The 24,191-nt window shown below is 33.0% G+C and overlaps 2 protein-coding genes across 7 annotated transcripts; one reads left to right on the top strand and one right to left on the bottom strand.

The window, feature by feature from the left end:
• Positions 1-53: 53 nt before the first annotated feature.
• Positions 54-5,244, bottom strand: LOC111304552 (serine/threonine-protein kinase D6PKL1-like). Of its 3 annotated transcripts, none has more exons than XM_022901189.2 (3): positions 4,772-5,244; positions 2,510-3,848; positions 54-1,202 (listed from the first exon to the last, which is right to left on the bottom strand). In XM_022901189.2, exons 2-3 carry the CDS (start codon positions 3,796-3,798, stop codon positions 305-307), a joined length of 2,187 nt encoding a protein of 728 aa, XP_022756924.1. In that variant the 5' UTR covers positions 3,799-3,848; positions 4,772-5,244; the 3' UTR covers positions 54-304. The 3 variants fall into 3 exon arrangements, with proteins under 3 accessions (XP_022756924.1, XP_022756922.1, XP_089606294.1); XM_022901187.2 differs by having other exon boundaries at positions 4,762-5,243; XM_089750168.1 differs by lacking the exon at positions 4,772-5,244 and adding an exon at positions 4,272-4,546.
• Positions 5,245-12,869: 7,625 nt separating this feature from the next.
• LOC111304549 (protein VASCULAR ASSOCIATED DEATH 1, chloroplastic-like) lies at positions 12,870-22,863 on the top strand. Of its 4 annotated transcripts, XM_022901179.2 has the most exons (20): positions 12,870-13,276; positions 14,173-14,232; positions 14,905-14,955; positions 15,196-15,261; positions 15,384-15,479; positions 15,573-15,671; positions 16,543-16,643; positions 16,769-16,920; positions 17,011-17,070; positions 18,022-18,062; positions 18,174-18,261; positions 18,419-18,505; positions 18,758-18,812; positions 19,439-19,505; positions 20,696-20,795; positions 21,245-21,306; positions 21,393-21,432; positions 21,545-21,846; positions 22,086-22,344; positions 22,637-22,863. In XM_022901179.2, the coding sequence occupies exons 1-19, from the start codon at positions 13,079-13,081 to the stop codon at positions 22,332-22,334; spliced, it is 1,974 nt and encodes a 657-aa protein (XP_022756914.2). In that variant the 5' UTR covers positions 12,870-13,078; the 3' UTR covers positions 22,335-22,344; positions 22,637-22,863. The 4 variants fall into 4 exon arrangements, with proteins under 4 accessions (XP_022756914.2, XP_022756913.2, XP_022756917.2 ...); XM_022901178.2 differs by lacking the exon at positions 22,637-22,863 and having other exon boundaries at positions 22,086-22,529; XM_022901182.2 differs by lacking the exon at positions 22,637-22,863 and having other exon boundaries at positions 21,943-22,529.
• Positions 22,864-24,191: the final 1,328 nt, after the last annotated feature.

Below are 24,191 nucleotides of genomic sequence, written 5' to 3'. Positions count from 1 at the left end.
ACAACTGGGAGCAATTTCAGAATTCAGACCAAAAAAAATGACAAGAATTTGTGCTATGTAAATAGTCGGTCTGAATTATCTAATATTGTTTCTCACATCAACTGAAGCTGAGAGTTGATGGGTAAAAAGGCAGCATATTTTTAAAAATGAAGCCATTGGTTTTTTTTTTTTTTTCAATTAACATGAATTTTTCTTTGATGAGGTAGTGATCTGAAGTATATCATCAGAACAAAGTACTATCAGCAAACTCTTGGAAAGCTTGACTAATGATACTGATACAACATTGCATCCCCTAATTGAAAAACTAGAAGAACTCAAAATCCAGATATTTACCCCCAGATTTCATGTCTGTCCCTGTCCCTACCATCCTTTTACTGCTGCCACCAACCCCCACTGGCTCTGCTGGCCCAAATTTTCCAGGCATCCCAGGCAACTCACACTCCATGGGTCTTGGCACCTCAGGTGGGGTGCTGCATCGTATTAGAGCCCAATTTACACCTTCAAAGAAAGGGTGTTGCTTGATCTCAGTTGCACCCCTCTTCACCCCAAGCCGGTGTTGTGGCTCCTTCACCAGCAAACCCCGGATTAAATCACGGCTAGCATAAGTGGTTGCTGGCGAATCTGGGAATTTCAGTTGTTGCCCCACAACGTTGAACAGTGTAGCACGGTTTCCCGAGCCTTTAAAGGGGGTTTTACCATACAGCAGTTCATGCAAGAAAATTCCAAAGGTCCACCAATCAACAGCACTTCCATGCCCTTCTCCTTTGATTATTTCAGGTGCAAGGTATTCATGGGTTCCAACAAAGGACATAGACCGGGCTGCAGTAGGCTCCGCAACAAGCTCCGGGAGGGTACTAGAAGGCAACCCAAACTCAACTCGAGGTTTTCGGGTTTTCTTCTTGTTCTTTTGAGGGAATATCCTTGGTATAAAGCAGGCAGGCTGGATGCAAACTGATGTAGGCTCAATACAGGCAGGTTGAACACAGAATGCACCACCAGTTCCACGTTTTGAAGGATCAGAATCACATGCTGAGGTTTTTATCAGTGTGGGAGAAACCGCACATCTTAAGGAAAGATCAAAGTCTGAAAGCATTATGTGGCCATCATCACGAACTAGAACATTTTCTGGTTTCAAATCCCTATAGACAACACCAAGCATGTGGAGATACTCAACCGCTAAAAGAACCTCTGCAGCATAAAATCTGCATTAAGAAAGATGGGGTTTATAACTTTTTGGCCCAAAATTCACTGATCAGTGAAAAATACTTGCTTATAACACTGCTACAATGACCAAAGCCTTTAGCAATGTGTTTATGCCAGCTATACAAAAACATGACAAATACATGCAACAACCTTTTTGAACAGTGACTAAGAAATTATTTTTCCAGATAGTACTGGCTTAAGGGGTAAAGTGAATGCTGGTATATTGAAAATAAATAAATGAAGACCAATATCAGAAATTCAGATCTTCTCATGCCAAAGTAGGGTCTTGATTCTCTCATATCAGTTTAAGTAGCACTCTCACATGTCCCATGAGTCTTGACTAATTTCATCAAGCAACAGCATAATACATGAGAAATCTTGGAACTCAAAATAAACTGTTAACAATATCATTCAATGGCACACTATGATAAAAGATGCCTACAAAGTTAAGTAATGGGAACCAAGCAACCTCAGGAAGGAAAAGGAATCCATTTCCAAGCCAAACACATGTAATGTTGCTCAAGCCTCCTTATTATAAACAGCTCTGCAGACTCCTGTTCATTCTACAACATAAAAGACTTAAAGAAAGAGATAGGAGCTTCAGTTAGTTGCATCTGCTATTTTATCTCTCACGTTCACAGACTAGCAGGTCCACAAGGACGGCAAGCCTCCCTATCCGGAGTTCAGTAGCATGAAGGAGAAAATAACTTTCATAAACCTGACATAAATTGCCCAAGGATGCATAGAGAGCTACTCTCTTTTGACTCAGTTAAGATGAATTCTTTCATGGTTAGGATAGGAACTGATGAAGAAAAAGGCCTGTTAACCAGGGTAGTTTTACTTGACACCATAACTCTAAAGACATGAAAAAACCAACAGTTCGTAATCGTAGATATGCTGAAGGTCCCCAACATGTGGAAAAATATGGAAGAGATGAAAACAAAATCTTGCAACATAAAATGGGAAACAAGTGGAACTGCAGACCCATCCAATAACTAGAGACTAACTAGCCCAAAATTCTAAATATAGAAATACAAAAAACACATAGTAAGAGGCATATGAACAACAAAAAAGAAAAAACAAATCGACAAACTGAATCTTTGCGGAAGCAAACTTTTGAGAAAAAAGGTTAAAATATCAAGAAAGACAAGATAGATACAGTTGAGGAAGGAAACCTAAATAACAATAACATACAAAAGAAACCTTAATACAGAAAGATTTTTCCTTTTTCTTTTTTTCTTTTTTTCCTTTTAAGAATGCTGATATTCTACACAACTAGGCAAACATTTTAGAGTATAAGCCATACCTTGCAGCATATTCAGAGAAATGCTTTCCTGGTTGCCGCTGCCTCAAAGTGTGTAGATCACCACCAGGACAATATTCCATGACTAGACATGAGAATCTGTCAGTTTCAAAATGCGTATACAGAGTGGGCAGAAATGGATGGTCCAGCAGCTGCAGAATCTCCCTTTCCGTCTGAGCCCTAGTCAACTTTTTACGACTTGCAAGGGATGCCTTGTCCATTACTTTCATTGCAAAATAGCATCGAGTACCACTCAGCTCTGAGAGATATACACTGCCAATATCGCCACAACCAAGCCGTTTAAGCAATCTAAAATGACTCATGCCCAAAATTCCATCTCGAGCCCGGATAGCAAGGATGGCCTTCCACCTTGGATCATTTCCTTTATGCGGTTTATTAGCACTTCCAGTAATGTTGCTCCAGTTACTCTCATCACTAAGGCCACTGCTATCACTTGCTCGGCTAACACTAGTCTTTGCACTCTCAAGTGAATCTGCTCTGACACTTCCTTTTGTACTCTCACAGTTCCTCTCCACGCTAATCATGCCATCACTTGTAACTACATCACTCCTATATGTACTGGCACAGCTATTGACAATGCTCATAGCAGTGACGACACCAGCACTGTCGATGCTGCTATGTGGACTTACATTTCCACTTGGAGGCAGAGAGGCATCCCAAACACATTCTTTCTCATCTGAATCTGGAGGAAGGAGAGAGTTATCTGTATTTTGTGATGCACGTGGAACTGAAAATGGAGAGGACAATGCACCTAAATCATTGGGCTCTTCAACCAAACTTTCTGCTGGCGAAAGAACAGCAGGACTTGGTTTCTTAGGAGGAACCCTAATTGAAAGATCTTCTAGAAAAGGTCCCTTCACTGACATGCTCTTCATCAAACACCCAGGATCAGATTTCTTCTGACCGATTGGTACATACATGGGTCTCATTAGATCCGTGTCAACAGGTTCTGGAGGGTGACTAACTCCAGAAAAAGAACTAGGTCCACCTTCCTCCAATGAATCACTACTGCCCTTCAATGTAAGAACATCAGGCATGATTTCTTCCTGTTCAAGCAAAGAGTCTTTCCCTTTCCACGTCCTTACCGGTTGAGCAGGCTCAGAATCTTGGGAGTTTCCCACAATAGATGGACCCACTTCATCGCTAACCAATACAGCTTGCAAATTCGGCACAAGACCTGCTTCTCTCCCGAAAACCATATGACTATTTGACACTGAACTTACAGCAGGCAATTTCCTAGGAAGCAACTTTGATTCTGTATCCCTTTCCATTCCGGGTAATCTTGAAACTTTACATGGAATAACCTTAAAGCAAAGCAACCCTGCAAAATGGGGACAAAGTTGAGTTCAATCATTCCTCTAGTTTTCTGTTGGACTTTAAAAAGCAATCCACTAAACCATTTCTATTCCAATATTCTCTAATCATATTATTCAAAATCAGCTTTTCTTCATGTTTTTCCTAAACGGGTATATAAATCAACAATTCCATTTTTCAGATTTTTCGACCACTTTATCAGCACACCAACATAAAATAAAAGCATTAATCAATCAAAACTCACACATCTTATATAGATTTAGTTTTCAGAATAATAATTTTTATAAAAAATTTTGATTAATCATATATTTGCCTCTTCCTATATTTTCTATCCATAACAGGGAAGAATTTTTTAACAAATTTTAACAATCACAAATGGAAAAAATATTAAACTTATAAGAATAGAGCAATCCTAGCTCTCTCATTATACCTCTAATTTTAGCGCCAACACTGGAAAAGAGAACCCTAACATGCAAATTTTTTAAAATCAAAAGCAGATCGATCAGATAAGCTGGTGAAATCCTTAACTTCAGTTGCGATCAACTGAAATGCCAAAATTGGGATACTATAAAATAACATTAGAAAAAACCCTAGTTATTTTTTTAAGGAAAAATAACAAATGAAAAAAAAGGTAGAAATTTGAAATTCCCCACATTTCTTCCATTTCCTTGTCAGCACATTCCCAGCGAAAACCTTTCGATTCCACCCCCAAAGCCTTTCAACCTCTCCCCCTTTTCAAATAAATAAAAGAAGAAAACATGCAGAATGTTCTCGAATTCCAAGTCAGCAAATATACCGAGAAGGATAGAGATCTCAAAAATCTTATTAAACAAATTTTTTTAAAAAAATCAAAATACAGAACATTCAAGCCAAAAAGAACCTAACCAAAAAAAAAAAAAAAGCCTAAGAAGAATATGAACCTGTACGGACTTCAGAGAAAAATCAAAGGATTGAAGAAACAGAGCTTTGACCTCTGCCTTCTATCAGTTCACAGCCTTGAATTTCTCTTCCTCCAAAATTTCCAAAACAAATGCTAAATTAACAGATTCTTTTTTCTACTAGAGGCCGAGCTCTCTTTCTTTTTTTCTCTCTGCTCTTTCTCTCTCTAGACTCTTTTTTTTTTTTGGTTTAGCTCTGCAACTAAAAAAGCTTTTGTTGTTGTGATGGTTTAAGAATTGGCAGACTAGCTTTTGCTTTTGCTTTTCTGAGAAAGAGAGAGAGAGGAAGAGAATTTCTTTGCTTTGTAAGATTAGTGAGTGAGCGAGTGGGAAGGGAAGGGAAAGGGAGGCGAGCGACTGAGCGAGAGAGAGTGAAGGGCCCATTTGGGGTCCATCTTAAGCGGGTCCCATGTCTGTTCCTTCTTTAGGCTACACTGCTTTTGAAAGGTGGGGCGCTCCATCTCTGATATCTCTCTCTCTCTTTCCATTTTTCATTATCGGGCTATCGGCGTTGGGATTTCTTCAGCTTGCCTTGTGACACTGCAATCATCAAGCGCGTAAAGCAGCGCGTGCTCACACCTTTTTGAATTATTATTAGGTTTTTTATTTTTAGATTCTAATAGTACTATGTAAGTCAATTATTAGGTATTGACAATATTATGTTGCTTAAATTCTTTTGGTAGAAAAGAATAATGAAATTTCTAAAAAGCTGCATGCGGTTGTTATCATACTTTTAATATACCTTCACCATTCAACATCATGACATAGTGCATACATATACATAGCCTTCTCTATTGTTTAAATTACACGTTATATAGAACACTTTTAACACTTTATTTCAATATATAAAAAAATCAAATTTAATATCCTAACATGAGAAAATTTGCATTCAAAATTTAATAATCTAATCTAATATAATTTGCTTTTATGTTTAGAGTATAAATAAATCGAATATTAATAAATAAATAAATTTTTGTGATTTTTTATTTAATTTTAGATATATTTGAATTTGGTTCGTATTAAATAAAAAAATTACTTTGTTAGTTTAAGTGTGTTTCGTTTAAATGGTAAGATATTTATATTTTATTCGTATTCATAAATATAAATAAATTTTAAAATATGATTAAAGTAAATAATAGAAATGTAATCTTATTATTATTATAACTAAACGATAAAAGAATATGTTTTAAATGAATTTTAAACAAATTTGTTCATAAATATAAACAAATAAAATATATCTCTATTTGTGTTAAATTCATTTAATAAACAAGTATAAAAATATTATCCAAAATTATTTGTTAAATTTAATAAATAAATATAAACAAATAGAAACTGAACATATACACAGATGATTCATCAAAAGTTTTATTCGTTTTTACCTTTATTTATGTCAGAATATAATGTGTATGTGATTTTTAATTAATTTTTATTTAAAATTTAACACTTAGCTTGATATAATTTGCTTTATATTTGAATATAGTGTGTATAAGTAAATTAAATTTTATTCAAAATTTAATAGCCTAACATAATATGCTTTTTCGTTATAAATTAAATTTATTTATCGAATGAATGTTAAAATATAATAAACTATTATTAAATTATAATTTAAAAATATAATTAACAACCATGTTTATTTTCATCAATTAAAACAATTTATATTCATGTTCTTATATATATTATAAAACATAGATTAAGAATTATTTGCTTTTAAGAATACAAAGGTGAGATACATACACAACCAAAATACGAGTAAAAATGATTATTCTCTTTATTAAAAAAAATAAAATCTACAAGTAATAAAGTAAAGTAATTTTATAGGCCACGCTCCATTAATGGAGCTTTTTGAAAAAGGCGCGGGCAAAGTTAATGAGTGATAACAAATGGAAAATGGGTTCCTAATTACAAGAATTAAGAGAGGGCTGAAAGTTGGTTTAACTTTAAATACTTATATGTGTTGGATGGGTTGACGCGCCATGATATAATCACGGATTTTGTAATAGGTGGGCCCCAACCCATTTCTAAATTATAATTTTTCTGCTGCTTTTTTTTTTAATCATATTTGAGTTCATTTTTCCACCGTAGGTCTCTTGTGGTAGTAGTACAACTGCTCTCAAATACGTGGCCTATAGGTATGAATGAATGACGAGGCTCCCAATATTATAAAAAAATAAAATAATAAATAATGTTTTGTTTAATTAAATTAATTAGCATAAAAAATTTATGGCATATTTCAACCATTTAATTGTTTACTTTTCGAATGGCCAACACTAACAAAACACCTTCCCGGCATTTTGCATCCGTCGTACCAAACATAGCATTAAAGTTTCAATCTCAAATTCCATTTTATTTTGAATACGGAATGCTGAGTTGGAATTTAAAAAAAAAAAAGCCTTTTGATTTCTTTTGTTGGAAAAACTTGATACGAAATTGTCAACAATTATAGGAAGGGAAGAATAACAGTTCATAATTGGAAGGTGAGGCGTGGAGATTAACAAGAGCGCGTTGGTTTGGACTACGGACAGTGATTTCTTTGTTTCTTTTTTTTCAGTTTGTCTGTCCAAAAGTGCCCTGCAATGTAAACGTCCGAGGCTGATGTGCTCTCCCGGACGAAGGGTCAATTTGGACATTTACAAAGAGGACGCATGAGCGTGCATGGTCCTTCAATGTCTGGCTCTTGCGTGGCAGTCAATGCTCAATAATCGAACACAAAAGTTTTTAAAGGACGGGTCTAAATGTGGGATTACACCAAAATGGCTAAATAACGAGCCAGACAAAGCACAAGATGAAGCCACTCAGAGCATGACCGGTCACTGGTCAGCCATCTTCCCCTGCCACTTGTTGGCCCAAAATATTGTTTGCTCAAAGACAAAATGCTCACTCCGTACACCAGAATTTATTTTTTTCCATTCCATATTCGTAAACATTTAGGCAAATACACTAATACATATCTTTTATAAAGTTAACATTGTCTTAAAATTTTTTAATTCTTATAATTTCTCATAATTTTTCTAAACATTGATCTGCAATAAGTTCTACCTTTTTCAATTAAATTTTAAATTTTTTAGCTTTACAATTAAGTTTATAATAACAATAATTGTAAAATTTAACCGTAAAATATAAAAATTTCACCTATCATTTTCGGTCCAGGCAATAATAGGACTGTAAGGTGCGACAAATTGAAGCTTAACAACAACAGTGAATGTCCAAACCAATGCGTGGATCAGTGTGATTGTTTTGTGGTTTGGTGGTTTCGACCGACCACAGTGAATTATTCGACCTAATAGCCTGTGCTGTTGTTAACTATAGTAGCCGTTACCTTCTACCCGTTTTTTACAACCAATTTTATACAGACACGAGGCAAACGTACATTAAGTCGTTTTCTACTGTTGTTCATGTCCGAACAAAATGGAGTCAAGTTATTAGACACGTCGCCATCAGTTGTCAATTCACTAGAGAATTGCAAACACTCTATTTCCAGAGGGAAAATGACAAAGACTTCACCGCGTCAAGAAGCTTTATTGAAAAACGATAGAGGAAAAAATAAAGAGGAGGGAAAATGTTGCATCCAGCATTACTCTAATGTTATTTTGGATTATCGGTAAGAGATTGATTTAATTGGTAAAATTTATTTATTTTAATGTAATAATTTTAAATTTAAGTTTAGTAAATGTTTTTTTAATGTTATTTTTTAATAATTATTTTTAAGAAGTTGTATTTATACTCCAAAAATTATTCATATTTCAAAATTTTTATTATAAATTTAAATTTTAATAAAATTATTTATATATATATATATTAAATCAATCACTTTTTTATTTCATTCCCAGTGCTTGGTCCTTTTTTCTTATTCTTTCTCAGCACCTTCCTTTTTCCTTGTTGATTTTTTTTTTCTTATTTTATTCTTCTCTCCGTAAACATGTTTGGTGCTTTCTTCTCTTCTTCTTCGCAGCAAAAAATTAATTTGTTATCAAAATTTTTGGAAATCCATTTTGAAAATATCTTAAAACTTTGGAATATCTATTTTTATTTAAAAACCTTTAAGAAATTTTGAAAATTAATTTTCAAAAATTTCAAATTGCACTCAAACATTTTAATATGAAATTTTATAAAATAAAATGTGAAATTATAGGTGTTGAGCTTCGACCTAAGAGTACTCCTGTAAATACAAAAAAAATATAATTATAACTAAAAAATAATAAGTGTTTCTTGTGTTTACATTCTGACACGTAAGTCAATAAATATTAGATTAAGAAAAAAAATTAAAAAGTAAGAATGAGAGAGAGATGAATGAGATGAATCTAGTTTCATGATGCTTGAGTTTTCATATTTATAGATAAGTTGAGAGGGACAATATTAGAACAGGGTTGAGCTGAGGTGGACTGAAAATATTATATCAACATGATATGTCAAGTCAATACAAAATGATCAAAATATCTCTAATTATCTGTTGAAGGCTTTGACAGAAGAAAATATCATTATATCATTTTGATCATTACATTCCTTTAACACTCTATCACCCCATCAAGCGATTTGATATTAGATTGTTAAATTTATTACCTATATCCCTGATGTATGACATATTAGTTGCATATTTTGTCAAAAACTAATATTGCAAAGGGAGGTTGGTTTTGGATGATGACTAATTTTGAGTCATTATCTGATCTAATAATTTTTTAATCTTACATATGTATTTTGAAATGAGTGTGTAATCAATTTAAAAGTTGTCAAAATGATAATTATCTAAGATAATTTGATATTATTGTTGGAGTTCTTTTAATCATGATAAAACTTATATTTTCTTTCGAAATTTTGAATCTGGATCTCTATTTTGAACTTTGATCTTTCTTAGCATCTTCTTTTTTTTTTTTTTTTAGTCTTATTTTATTCTTCTCCCCATAAACATGTTTGGTGCTTTTTTCTCTTATTATTAAAAAAAAAAAAAAAACTTGTTATCAAAATTTACAATCAAATTTTTGAAAATATTTTAAAGACTTTCATATATCTATTTTCATTTTTGAAAACCTTTAAGAAATTTCAAAAATAAATTTAAAAAGTTTTAAATCACACTAAAATATTTTAATATGAAATTTATAAAATTAAATATGAAATCAAATAAAAAATATAAAGAACAAATTATTTACCTCTAATTTTATACTTTCTAACTTAAAATGGATGAAATTTTCTTTAAATTTAATTTGATTGGCGTTTAAAATCGGTTGGAAAGAGATAGGAGATGAGGTATGAGCGACAAAGAAACAAAATATTTGAGTTTTTAATAAATTTATATTTTGAGCATGGGTACATCAAGTAAAAAATAAAATGTTAAAAGTACGAGAGTATGTTGAGTAATTATTGGAATGTAAATAGTAACATTTTTATTTTTACATTACCATATACAATATAAGCATATATATATATTTATCTAAAAGATTAAACAATATATTTTTCTTTAAAATTTTTATAAAAAATGTTATTTAGGATTATGATTTTCCACAAATTTAAGGCCTTGGTTTTCTTTATCAAATCGGGCAAGACTTTTCGCTCAATAAATGGAACAAGTGCTTAATAAAAAGGAACTGTTTGAGTAAAAAAGACTGTTTCCATGTAGTAATCTATTCAACGTTGTCCAATTGGGAGATCAACTCACCGAATTTGGGAAAAAGGCGTTTTTTATTTAATTGATTTCCTTCCCCTGTTTGAGAGAGGAAAAAAAGAAAAGTAAATTTGATGCGAATCCTATAACAGACGACGACAAATATTCAGTCAAAAATATCGAAAAAAAATAAGGGTGATGTGGCAAGATAATGGTGGATGATGATTGGTTAACTTTATTTGAGTCAATGGTCAAGATCAATTAGACAAATTGTCATGTGAGTCACCAATCCCATGAAAGTTAAACTCAGTGATTAAAATGATTAGCTCAATATTTTACTATACTCAAAGCTTAAAATTCATGCCCACATTTTCCAGAAAATAAGTGTTTTGTAATCCGGTGTGGGCCTTGCAATTTGTTCCCATCCCTAGCTTTTTGAAAAGAGCATAAATGGGAGGTTTGAAAGTGTGGGATTTGTGAATTTGTGTATTGGAATTAGGAAAAGAGAAGGATTTTAAAGGTGGGTTCCTTCATGATTCTTTTCTTACCTCAAGTTTGGTCCACACCAAAGGCTTTTCCAGTGGCTATTCTCAGGTATAACCTGTAAATCCTGCACTAAATGAGGAGCATATGGTATTGTTTTGCCTTTTTGGTGTTGTTCTCGGTGAGAGAGGGAAGGGGTGCTTTCTAGTACTAAATTTTAATTATATATTTTCCATTCCATAGAGGCAAAGCTCTCCAAGTCTCAAGCTTTTAACCAATCAAACCAGATATGAAGCCACTTTGATTCACAAAGGACTTACACCTTGGCTAAAAGAAATAGAAAAAAAGGGGAAAATCACAAGTACCTAGATTTTCCTACCAAATCATTTGAGCTACCAAACAAAATATAACTTGGCAACAAAATTTTGTGTTCATATCACTTGCTTATAATTCAGTTAAGTTTGAAAATTTTAATATAATTATTTGATTGATCTATAAATTTATTTGAGTTATTTAATTGGTATGAATAATTCTCGTATTTATAATATTTAAAACAAATAAAAATAAAAATTTTATTTTTTTTAATTTTTATTTTTATATTACATATTTATATAATTTTTGTATAAATAATAATTTATATTATTTAATAAAAAAATTATTTACTAAATATATATGTATGATACAAGATAAATGCTATATTACTCGTTCCTTTCTCTGTACCTGATAAAAATTTAAAATTATATATATTTTCATTTTCATTTAGATAAAAAATTAGATTTTTTATTAGATATGATAAAATTGACATTCCTACTATTATTAGAGTATATTAATCTTTTGGTTCCAATTTTTTTAAAACGTATCATATAAAAAAAAAACAATTTAAGTTATTACCATCAAATAAAAAATAAATTCATTAGTCAATTAATGGTGAGACAAATAAAATAAAATAAATAATTTTTATTAAAGATTTTATTTTTATATTATATTATATTATATTGATATTCTATATTATATCTAAATTAAATCAAAAGGAAATTAGACACTTGCATGTTCCAAATAAAGGAAATTGAATCATGAACTAAATCAACAAAGTATATAATAAAAAAGATTTTAGAACAAAATATTTTTGCCAATAGCCTAAAAGACTATGTCTACCTTGAACCCTTTTTATAGTTGTAATTTGATTAGTGAAGTAATATTAGAATATTTTAAAATTCAAAGTTTGCATAGCATTTTACTTTAGATACAAAATTGTGAAAAAAATATAAGTTTACTGTATATCAAGAAAAATAAATTTTGTCTCACCACTTTTATTTTAATATTTTAATATTTTTTTAACATGACATCTAATTATTCTTAAAAAAAAAATCATTCACGTTGGATTTTTTTGGCTACTCTTTAACTTTTATGATTTATTATATAAGATCTGAGCCCAATCTTCCTATTTATTATTTTGGCTCAACTCCATTACACCCGTAAAAGACTAAAAGCAGAGGCTGTAGACATTAAAACAAGACCTCCAAATAATTAGGATAGGCCCATGATTGATTGAGAATCTACCCACCGGTCGGGACCCGTCGGTCCAGACAAATTTAGTCAACCGAATTGTGGCCAGTCTTTCGGTAAATGTAATCATGTCAGTTACGCATGAACATGACCCAGCCGATCACGTGATCTCGTCTCAATGTTTTCTGAAAAGCAAACTTTGATGCCGCTCATGAAATTGTCTGGACCCAATGACCCATTGATATTTTCTGAAAAGAACATTGCTGGATTTAACGGGAAGCTCACCATGTTTGGGCCACGATCGAACCATGAAACAAGAACTTGTTAAGAAGCCCAACAAAAATCTCCACCACCAAAAGTTGGTTAGCTTGGCCCAAAATGGAAGGGGCCGAAAAAAAAAGAAGCTTAACCGATTGTTTTGACTCCGGCACGTGGTAGGGTCTATATCGGGACTCGACCGTTGTCATTTTATCCACTCATTAAACGCCCTGTGTCAACGTCTCCCCCTGAAGACAAAGCGTGGCCGTGAAATTGACTGCAAAACTGCACGCTTCTTTGCTTCCGCTTTCAGTCCCTGTTTTGTCAAACGGATTAGTTTCCCTCAACTACCCCTTGCCCTTTAAGCTTCCATAAATTTGGAGTCTCCCACCCCACCCCTGTAAAAAAGAAAACGAAAACTCAGATCTTCGCCATCTCTGTCGGCTTTTCCCCTCTGCTATGGCAGTGGCATCTGCCGCCGCAGAGAGGATCGATCTGCCGAGGCCGCTCATGGATCTGTCTCTCCCGAAATTAGCTACCGATGTCGTTTCTGATTCTTTAATTTCGCCTAATGATTCGTCTCCCACCGACACGCCCGCTTGCAACGATCCTTCCAATTCTTCGCCTAACCCCAGTTACAGAGATGTTGAAATTCAGGTTTTTTTTTTTTTTTTTTTTATCACTCTGTAATAACTTAATTCGTTTATCTGTTCCCTTCACTAAAGTTAGGAAAAGGCGAGAAATTTGATTAGGATTCTTTTGCGAAGATAATTTTGCTAATTCTTGATAATTATGGGTGAGTTTTAAACAAATTACCATTATTTACGCATATTTACTTTCATAGTACTTTATATTATTAGGAATCCGTTGAACCTTTCTTGTTTTCATGTTTAAATTCGCAAATTAGTCACTGAAAGTTTCGAAAGGATTTGGCATTCTTTGTAGCTAAGGTCAAGCTCGATTAAGCCGGTGAGTGCCAACTTTCTGGTAAAAGTATAGTGATATATAAAGTTAAAAGTTTTGGGCATTTTAAATCCTCATCTTTCGCTATAAAACCTGTGCTAAACTTAGTGCATGCCACTTGGGCATGTGGTTATTGGCTAAAGCCAGAAAATGTTGGCTAGAGAAATTAAAATATGTTGCCAAATTTTTGTCCTTCAATACTATGAAGGGATCAATGTGGTGGTTTGTTCATGGTTAGTAACAAATAAGTTGTTGAGGTAGCTGTTTTGCAACAAGCCCAATTGAAAATAAATGTGGAATATTATTTGATTGGTGTTCTGGAAAAGAAAAATATGATTTGTAAATATTTTAATCTAATAAGAGGTCTAAAAGAGAAAGTCTATAAGAAGTTTTAATTAATGCATATGGATAATGTAGTTAAACTTGAATTGATTAGATTAAGTAGATATGGCGACAATATTCTATTAAGTGTCTCCAAAAATGAGTAACCAAATGCATTGAAAAAGAAGGGTTAAATCATTGGGAATTTAGTTTTCAATTAATTGAAAATTTTTAGCATTATGCCCAAATCTGATGCTTTTTATTTTCAGTCTCCAGCAGCATTGAGAAGTGAAGAATACCGCCAACTGTTTAGGCTTCCACCTGAAGAGGTACTTGTCTTTAGTCGGTAGTGACCACTAGTTGTTAGCAATTCTCTACTTGTCTCCTTTGTTTGTTGTTTTGATATTCGTTTGCCTTGTAAATACGAGAATTGTTTCTCATGATTGATGAGAAAGAGATATCCCAGTTTGTATTTAAGAAGTTTTGGGTGCCTAAACGTTCATGTAGAAGACATTTTAAGCTCAGATTTTTTTTTTTTTTTGTTTTTGGTCAAAGTTTTGAAAATGTTTGTTCGTTCTTTCTGTTCAACTTTAGATTCTAAATGATATCTTGTCATCTTTAAACTTTTTAAAACATTTTCACTTTGAAATTTAAAAGAGGTGAGCATCTTTGGTCTTTAGTCTATTCATGATCACCAGGGTTCAGTAATTCTCTGAATTGTCTCCTTTTGTTTTGACAGTCTTTGTCTGGCAAATTAATGCATTCTTTCTCTTGATTAATTTGAAGGAGATAATGATGTGTTGCATTTAAGGAATGCCAGACATCTAAACATTCATGTAGCCTGATGCTATATCCAATCTTTTTATTTTACTTTTGGTCATAGGTTTTAAAACACTTGTTGTTTACAATTGCTTGTTATTTGAGATTTCTCTCACTATCTTATATTTTAGACTTCTAATGGTAGAGTAATTTTAAACATTTTCTTTTTTCCTTTGCTGCAGTTCCTTGTTCAAGATTTTAACTGTGCATTCCAGGAGAGTATTTTTCTTCAGGTAATCTACATCTTTACAATGACCTTTCCTGCCTTGAAGTTGCATGCTTTACTTGGATGATTTCTTTACTCTGCTGCATCTATTAATTTTTGCTAGGCATATCACCTTACCTTCCTTTCGTCAATCTGTGGGGGCTCTTTGGAGGGGGCGGGTGGGGCAGTTATATTCTATGAATATTTGGTGGCTCTAAGTCTAATTATGTTCCCTTCTCTAATTATTATGTTTCTATACTTTTTGCAGGGTCACATGTACCTGTTTGTTCATTATATTTGCTTTTATTCTAATATATTTGGATTTGAAACAAAGGTATTCCTCAAACATTGGTTTTACTCTTAGTTTCTTTTCCTGTGTCCTATTTTCTGGCTGCTTTTTTAAGTTTTACCTAATAATTATATGATCTTAGAATTTTTTATGGGTTTATTATGCAGAAAATAATCACCTTCAATGAAATTACAAGTGTTAAAAAAGCAAAGACTGCTGGAATCTTCCCTAATGCAATAGAAATTTTTGCTGGAGGAAGGAAGGTAGTAATACATGGCATGCATATTTCTTCTATGTGCTTGTATAAGCGTGCATGCATTGGTTATTCTATCTGACTCTACTTGTTGATTTGGCAGTATTTCTTTGCATCATTCCTATCTCGTGATGAGGCTTTCAAGCTCATTAATGATGGATGGATGCATCATGGTAATGGAGCCAAAGAAATTGCAGAACAGGTAATCTTCAATATTTTGCAGGTTATCTGTCGGGAAAAAATATATTTCACAGCTTATGAGTAGCATTGAAGAGGATTGTTGTACATCTTATCATAGACAATTCATTAGGTATGCAGTGTATGCTGACTACGTCTTTTGATACCCCTTCTTGATACATAGCATAGATGCACTTCTTAAATGTGAACATATGCTTCATTTAGAGTTATTTTGCATCATATAATGATTTGGTAACCTTATTCTTATTTTATCTATATGTAAGAATTTCAGGTAGGTTTTCCATTTCATTTAATAAAATTTATGACATTTTTCCGGTTGAAATGTTGTGAAAACTTTGAGGCTCACTGCTTAATTAGAGCAAGTTGCATATTTTAGCATGCATGCACATCTTAAATGCGAACATATGGTTTTTCACTGCTTGTGCTTCATTTAGAGGATTTTGTATCATATACTGATTTTGTAATCTTATTCTTATTTTATCTGTATGGAAGAATTTCAGGGAGGTTTTCCATTTCGTTCAATAAAACTTATGACATTTTTACTGGTTGAGATGTTGTGAAAACTTTGGGGTTCATAGCTTAGTTAGAACAAGTTGCATATTTTAGCATACATGCTCATCTTAAATGTTAACTTATGGTTTTTTACTGCTTGTGCATCATTTACTGGTATTTTGTATCATATACTGATTTTATAATCTTATTCTTATTTTATCTGTATGTAAGAATTTTGGGTAGGTTTTCCATTTAATTCAATAAAATTTATGACAATTTCCCGGTTGAAATGTTGTGAAAACTTTGAGGTTTATAGCTTAGTTAGAGCAAGTTGCATATTTTCCCCATTGTTTGTTTTCTTATACTGCTTTATTTTATTGTAGGAATCCATGTCTGAGTCCAGCAGTCGAGAGAATGGATTTGTTGCAATGGAAAAGGTCAATAGCATCAAAAACCCAACAAATGACATGGAATCCACAGACAGGTATTCTTTATGAACAGAATGGTTTGGAGAGTTTTCTTGTGAATTCATCTGAGTTTTATTTTTTTACTTTTTTATGGATTTGAAATTGTGAATCATTTTATTTAACTACTTTTTTTTTTATACAGGGATGAGGATGTTCCCACTGCTAGTGGTTCTAACATTCTATCCACTTCTGACAATGATGCAGAAGTAGGTCCTGAATCAGTTACAAATACAGGGTCTTCAACATCGGCAGATACTTGTTCCTGGAAGCCAGAGAATTGTGACGCACCGAAGGGTTAGTTGATCCTGTTTTGAATTGTGACGTTCTCAAGTTCTACATGTTATCTCATTTTAGAAGTAGGTCCTGAATTAGTTACAAATACAGGGTCTTCAACATCGGCAGATACTTGTTCCTGGAAGCCAGAGAATTGTGACGCACCGAAGGGTTAGTTGATCCTGTTTTGAATTGTGACGTTCTCAAGTTCTACATGTTATCTCATTTTAAGGTCTTCATTTTTGTGGTTGTCTAATGTATTTCTTTTTCACACTTTGCCGCATAGCAAGTTCCATGATTATTTTGGGACTTGATTATGTATTTAATATTCTGTGGGCATTGCGCTCCTGACTCTCTAGGCTAGTGATTTGGGTGATCCTGAACTAGGACTATGATGTGCAACAGATGGGAGAGAGAGAGAGAAATAAAGCAAAGGTGAGAAAATAGATAAGTAGAGTGAGAAATAGGCCGAAAATATGAAGTAACAAAGAATCAGAGGGGTAAAGGAGAATAATAGAGGAAGATTGAAAGAGAATCTAAGAGAGGAATCTAGGAGAAATTGCGAAATCCAATAATAACTCAAAATATCAATAATTCCAAGGGCTCTTTTGAAGATTATAAACTTAATTTTTTATGCCTTACAATAAACCCTAATATACTCAAAATATCAAATATGACCCTAAATATGCTAATAATCTTCTAAGGTGGTTCTACATCAATTTATTAGTAGGCTGAAGGAAAGTTGCAGCTTAACTGGTTCTCGAGGTGTTGAAGTAAAGTGGGTAGGCTATGAAATCTCATAATTTCTTGTAGAAATGGGTGGAATTATCATTCATTTTGTTGGCAGATGAGGGTATATGGCAAAGAGAGAAGGTAGACGGGTTTAAGTTTAGGTTTTGTACCATGAAGGCTTAAATGCAATGGTGGGCCTTGGCCGTAGGAAAATTTTCAAGTATGGGAGGAAACTAAACTGTCATCCTTATTGACATAGACATGAGGCCATATATTCTTGACCTTCTTCCTCTGTACTGATTGGTAATAGATGGCATCTTAGTATACTCTCATTGTACTTTGTTTTTGTATATGTCATGGTCATCTGAATGTGCTGTTTCTTTTATGCAGTTCCTGAATGTTTTACCAAGGTTGTTGAATCAAAGTTTCCGGTAGTAAATTGTGAACTCATTTTCCTTAATGTTCTTCCACATTGCAAAACATTTATAACATAGGTATATTCTTAATTTGTTCTGAAGTCAGTCATGTTTCTTGGACTGCAGATTAAGGTAGAGGAGTTCTTCAATTTGTATTTTTCAGATAATGCTGTTAATTTCATTGAATCTTTTCACAGAAGATGTGGAGACAAAGGTACTCCGCTCTGAACTTTTGAGGAATTATAAATTTCTAAATATGCATTTTTGGTTTATTTTTGTGGTTAATATTTTGATTATATCATATCATATCATAAAAGTGTTTACGTTTTGTACATATGCCTTTATGTTTAGTAAATGTCTATGTTTTACAGAATTCAGGTGCTCTTCATGGTGCCCTCATGACAAATTTGGACATGTTCGTGATGTGTCATTTCAACATCCCATAAAAATATACTTTGGTATGATTTTATCATCATATGTGAACCTTTTGTCCCAGTATTTTTATCCCTGTCCACATTAGCATTATTTCATTTAATTGTCATAATTAATTAAAAACCTTTTAAAATAAGGACAAGGATAGTTGTAATGGCATGAAAAGTTATTTCTTCTATGTTTTTGTAACGGATAATATTGGTTTAAGTGTCATGTCAGTTTAATGCTGTCTTGACTGGTTTTCTTTTAGCATTAACCTTTTTCTTAATTTGATCAAGGTGCAAAATTTGGTAGCTGTCGGGAGGCCCAGAAATTTCGAATTTACAGAAACAGGTTTTTATAAATTTCCTTGTGGTGCCTTGCATGCTATTATACAGTTATTATTGTTATTATAAAGACACTCTTATAAATTTCCTTGTGGTGCCTTGCATGCTATTATAAAGACACTCTTAATTTATTATTGCTTCTTATTTGAGGGGATGCATCATTGAGATGAACCTATTTTCTCTTGCATTTGCATCACTTATTTCACTCATATGTGGAAGTACTGTCTTTTTGTGATTGTTCCATTATTGTTATTCAAATCTTGATATGTTTGGTAGTCCGAGTTCTACCATGCATAAGATTTAACATGGGTTGGTCTAAGTTTAGTCTAAAACTAGAGCCATTGATACGTCTCTAGTTTTAGTTAGTGAGAAATATTATTGAAGTTGTAGTAATTGATGCATTGAACTATTAAATATTGGCTGTTCTGGTTCATACGATAAACCCAAAATTTATCCTAACATTTGTCCAAGTAGTGGGTTGTTCTATGCATTTCACAACACTCAAACTGGGAATAGACAATAAATTATAATTCTTTGATTGGGTCACCCTGCCTATTTTGTCTCATTTAGATTTTTCATATTCTTTTCTTATTCTTGTACAAATCCTGACAATACCACTCTCCCTTTGGACAGTCATTTGGTTATGGAGATATCACAAGAGATCAATGATGTACCATATGGAGATTATTTCCATGTAGAGGTACAAGCAAAATCTGAGTCCATTTGACATGCTTTAATGTGTGAAGTGTTCTCCATTCCCTAGTTTGTTGCTTTTAGGCATAAATTATCCTGCTATTCCTTGAAGATTATGGGCTGGAATTTTCAGAAATAGTGAGGAAAATTACACTCTAGCCCTTCAAATTGAGAACTAAAAGCAAAAGTGAAATCTGTGCAATACTGGAGACTGTAAAAAAACTAAGAAATAAAACTGTGTGAAAAACTAAGAGTAAAACTGAATGTATATTGTAACACTGCTCATTAAGATTTATATAAGTACTTTAGGTTTATATACAACTAACTAGTGGATAAACTAGGAAATTAAATCTTCCTAAAACTGATCATATAATTAAGGAATTGTCTATCATAATTTTCTGTCATTAATTCTAGGGATCCAAATACTTAATTCTAGAGATGCAAATATAAATATACAGATTACAAGATTACAATCAACTGTAAATAAGTGTTTTCCCACATTCCCCTTTAAGCTGATGAATAGGTGTTTTCCATTCCAAGCTTGGAAATAGTTTTTTGAAATGTTGCACTGCTGAGACCTTTAGTCAACAAATCTGCAAGTTGACCCTTGGTTGATACATATGGTGTACAAATCAACTCACCGTTTAGTTTCTCCTTTATGAAATGCTGGTCTACTTCAATGTGTTTTGTTCTATCATGTTGCACAGGATTGTGTGCAATGCTTATTGCATACTTGTTAGTCTATCGTGCTAGGTTGGTAATCTTTCTTGAGCTAAAGCTTTGTCTAGTCAATTTGGTAAATTAAACCATGGTTTAAGAATCCTTTATCATGGTGCGTGGAACTTTAGTGTAGCCAAACTTGGCATGTAAGGTTTTGAGCCAGCTCAAATGAACATTTTATTATTTTTTCTTACTTTAAAATTCTTCAAATTTGGGATGTGTATTCTGGAGAGTGAAAGAGATGATATAGAGCCCCCCTTTCTATGTTTGAGTTATAACATAATAAAACTTGCGAGGATGCTGAATATGAATGCTTCTACGCTGTGGAAAAAGGTCACCTGCACCATTTTCTGCATTCAGTTCTGAAAAGTTATCCTGTTTTAGGCAATCATGATCTGTTTCTATTCTATTTGTGATGCTTTTAGTTCAGTTCAAATGTTTCTGATATGTGCTTGAAATTGCTGTGTATTTTATCAGGGGCTTTGGGATGTAGAAAGAGACAGTGATGGTCCACAAGAAGGCTGCATTTTGAGGGTTTATGTGAATGTGGCTTTTAGCAAGAGAACTGTTTGGAAGGGTTTGCTTCTGCTGAATGCCAATGAATCTTGTTAATAATGTGTTTTATGCATTTCTTACACTGAGCTTCTCTTATTGTGGTTCCAGTTACAAATTCTTTGAATTTTTTTTAACTTCACTTTTAAATTAATTTGCGGAAGTGCCAAAAACTTATTTCCTTTTACAATGAAATAGATTATTTATTGTTTGTAGAGGAAGGAATTTTATGACATGAAATCTAGAATTCTTTGTAATAATGGAGATCTTAAGGGCAAGATGTTTTTGTGTTACATCTAAAATATTTTGAACTTGTAGATTTGGCAGTCCTTAATACTTTGAAGATAAGCTCAGAAGGATTTGTGGTTTTTTTTTTTTTTCGATTAGCTCACTAAATGGATGTGTTGCTGTTATATATTAATGATTATGTTTCTTTTATCTCTTCCTTCATCTGATACAAAGCACGTGGTACAGGGAAAATAGTGCAGTCTACTCTGGAAGAATGTCGAGAAGCTTATGCAACGTGGATTGACATGGTATTATCTTTCTCCTGTATTTTCATGTCTATGTTGGTAAGTTTGTTTGAACATTGATCTAAGAAATTTTGTCATTAATGTTTCAGGCACACGAATTGTTGAAGCAGAACATTGATAAACAAGGAGGTTCGAGCATCAGATTGGTTTTTTTTTTTTAAGAATTTCCTCTAATTATGTTTGTGCTCTAGTCAATGTTGCGGATAATGGAATTACTGACCAAGTCCTTTGTTTCAAGCAGGGGTAGATCCTTCTGGAAGCTTAACTGAAACTGGTGAACTCCAGGTTAAAAGAGAAGTGGCTACCAAAGAACCTTCAGAAATATCTCATAACTTGAGTGATCCAGCAAGGACATTGCAGATGTCTGATTCTATGGATGTTAACCAACGAATTGGGAATCTTTTGCAAGGAAGTTTGTCTAATGCTTCATCCATCGCATCATTGTTGAGAGAGTTTGTTCTGAAATCCTACTCATACTTGAAAAGCCAAGGTCATATTTCACTAGTCTTAGCAGTTGCATTTGCTGTGATCTTCTTGATGCAGGTTTGTGGTTCCCATTTAACTTGTTACCTTCATTGGTTTACTCAAGTGATTTTGATCATCTTACTCCATTAGCTAGTCCCTTCATTTTAATAACAGGTCATTCCAATGTGGACCTGTTACAATCCAAGGAGCATTCGTCTCTTGCAAACCGATCAAAACCTAAAGTTTAATTTGGATTTATCATATCATATTGGTGGATGCTTACAGCTCACATTCCTTTTCCCGGTTTCTGACTGCAGGTGAGTATGATCGTGCTATTAAACAGACCGCAACACGTTCATGTCAGTTATCCAGTAGGGTATATGGGTAGCATGGGTGGTGGAGGTGGTGAAAGGCCAGCTGAAGCTGTTGCTTGGTTGGAGAAGCGGATGCATTACCTTAAAGAAGAGATGGTTATGGTTGAAGCTCGGTTAGAGAGGATGTGGCATGAGCATGCTGCTTTAAAAGCACAGTTAAAAGAACTGGGGTATCCAGAGAAGCATAGATAACATCTTGATTGTATAGTTTTTCCACAATAAAACTTTTTCATATTATATCACAAAATCTTACATTCTTTTCCTATATAATTCTGTACGTAAAAGCCTGTAACTAAAAGCAGAATATAATTAAAGGTTACATGTCCTATATAATATAATTTGGTTTGAAAATTTTCTTCTCTTTAATTAGAGAAATTTTTTCATGCATATTTTGTCATATTTTCTTAAATCAGAACAGTTGACATTTGAATTGAGTATGCAATTTTATCATTTGAATCAAACGATATGCACTTAAGCTGCTGCTTTCGGTGTAGGGTTGAAGTTTGGGAGATTTCCACCGATTGTGAGGCCTCCTCAACACGGTTTTCATACAACAATGCTTTCGACCCTACTGTGAAGATTCTGATAATGACTGGGGAGATGAATGAATGAATGAATGTGTAACGGAAGGGAAAACAATTCCCCATTCCCTTTTGTACAGATAAATGCATTGGCAATGGGAAAGGTCACCAAGGGAATAATAATAGTGTGATTTTGAGGCATATGTTCCACATTTGCATTTGGTGGGTTGATTATTACTTGGTCCATCTGGTCGGAAGATATGAAGCCGAAAAGGTTTTATCTACAAAAGTTTTGACCTCTATCTATCATCAGCTTTATAATATATATGATCATACTTCTCATTGTAACCGTCCATTCACGTTTCCAATTTTTTCTTATCAAACCTCGCTTTTGATTCTCATAATTTTAGTGAATTCTCATAATTACCAAATAAAAAAAGTTTTCATTTTATCAAAAGTTCAAAAATAATTAACCATCGTGTCGCAGTTAATAATTTTTAATTTCAATGACCATGCTTAAATTATAGTAGTCTTAAGTACAAAAAATTATTAAAAAAAATAAAAATTAATAATTATCATAAATGAATAAATATTTAAATTATAACACCTTTAGACAACTGTTCATATATATATATATATGTATGTATATGTAAGGGAAAAATCACACACTTGGTATTTACAAAAATTAAATCTTGTTGCATTCAGAGGCACGTCTTATCTGCCGTCAGAAGCAAATACATATATAGTAAAAAAAAGAGAAGCTTAATTTGCAATAATAGTACGTCGTTTCAGAATCATAGCCGAAAGTAATAAAGCCTTCGACTTCAAATTAGACGAAAAGAAAAAATGATTAACAAAGCCCTCAAGCTGACTGTAAAAGAAAGAACGTAATAGTAGACAAGCTTAATTCGATCGCATCCAGAAAAATTCACCGAAAGCTGTTGGAATGACTTGTTATAATGCAAAAACAAATAAATAAATAAATCATATATATATATATATATATATATCCTATATTATGGTGTGAATGATGCCGTAAATTTAAGGGTTACGGAAAGCATGGGTGTAACAAGGATTGTCGAATTAATTATGTTTTATGATTACCTGTCATTAAATTAAAGAACCACAAAGTAGTAAAGAATTCAGATTCCAATTTAGTCAACAGGCCGATGAAGTGAATTCTATTTACAGCGTACAAACAACGAGGAAATTAAAGCCGGTGGTCTAACTAAACAAAAAAGGAAGAAAATGACAAATCGGAGAGATCAATTTAGAGACGGAGAAGCTGTGGTCCTAATACTATTAGTAGCCCTTTTGATGAAAATTCTCACTCGCTCCTTTTTTTTTTAATGATGCTTTCCACGTTTAAATCTTCAATTATCTGTCCAAAAAAAAAAAAAACCTTAATATTCAAGAGTCAAAGACAAGATCTTAGTTGGAGGTTTTCCCTTTAATACATACCATTCATTCATTCATAAATTCAAGGATGGAGCCGAAAATAGAAATGCATAAAACTCTTCATCACTGT

Source organism: Durio zibethinus, chromosome 21, assembly GCF_047325235.1.
Source record: "Durio zibethinus cultivar Kanyao isolate XHJ-2024 chromosome 21, ASM4732523v1, whole genome shotgun sequence".
Lineage (NCBI taxonomy): Eukaryota > Viridiplantae > Streptophyta > Magnoliopsida > Malvales > Malvaceae > Durio > Durio zibethinus.
This window is presented reverse-complemented; position numbering and strand designations above follow the sequence as displayed.

Bases quoted from the DNA above. Each gene is read 5' to 3' on its own strand.
- LOC111304552 (XM_022901189.2), bottom strand. From the start codon at position 3,798: ATGGAAAGGGATACAGAATCAAAGTTGCTTCCTAGGAAATTGCCTGCT. The intron at 1,203-2,509 runs GTATGGCTTATA...TTCTTAATGCAG, and splicing joins TTCTCTGAATATGCTGCAAG to ATTTTATGCTGCAGAGGTTC.
- LOC111304549 (XM_022901179.2), top strand. From the start codon at position 13,079: ATGGCAGTGGCATCTGCCGCCGCAGAGAGGATCGATCTGCCGAGGCCG. The intron at 15,480-15,572 runs GTAGTAATACAT...TTGATTTGGCAG, and splicing joins TTTTTGCTGGAGGAAGGAAG to TATTTCTTTGCATCATTCCT. The intron at 18,262-18,418 runs GTACTCCGCTCT...TATGTTTTACAG, and splicing joins CAGAAGATGTGGAGACAAAG to AATTCAGGTGCTCTTCATGG.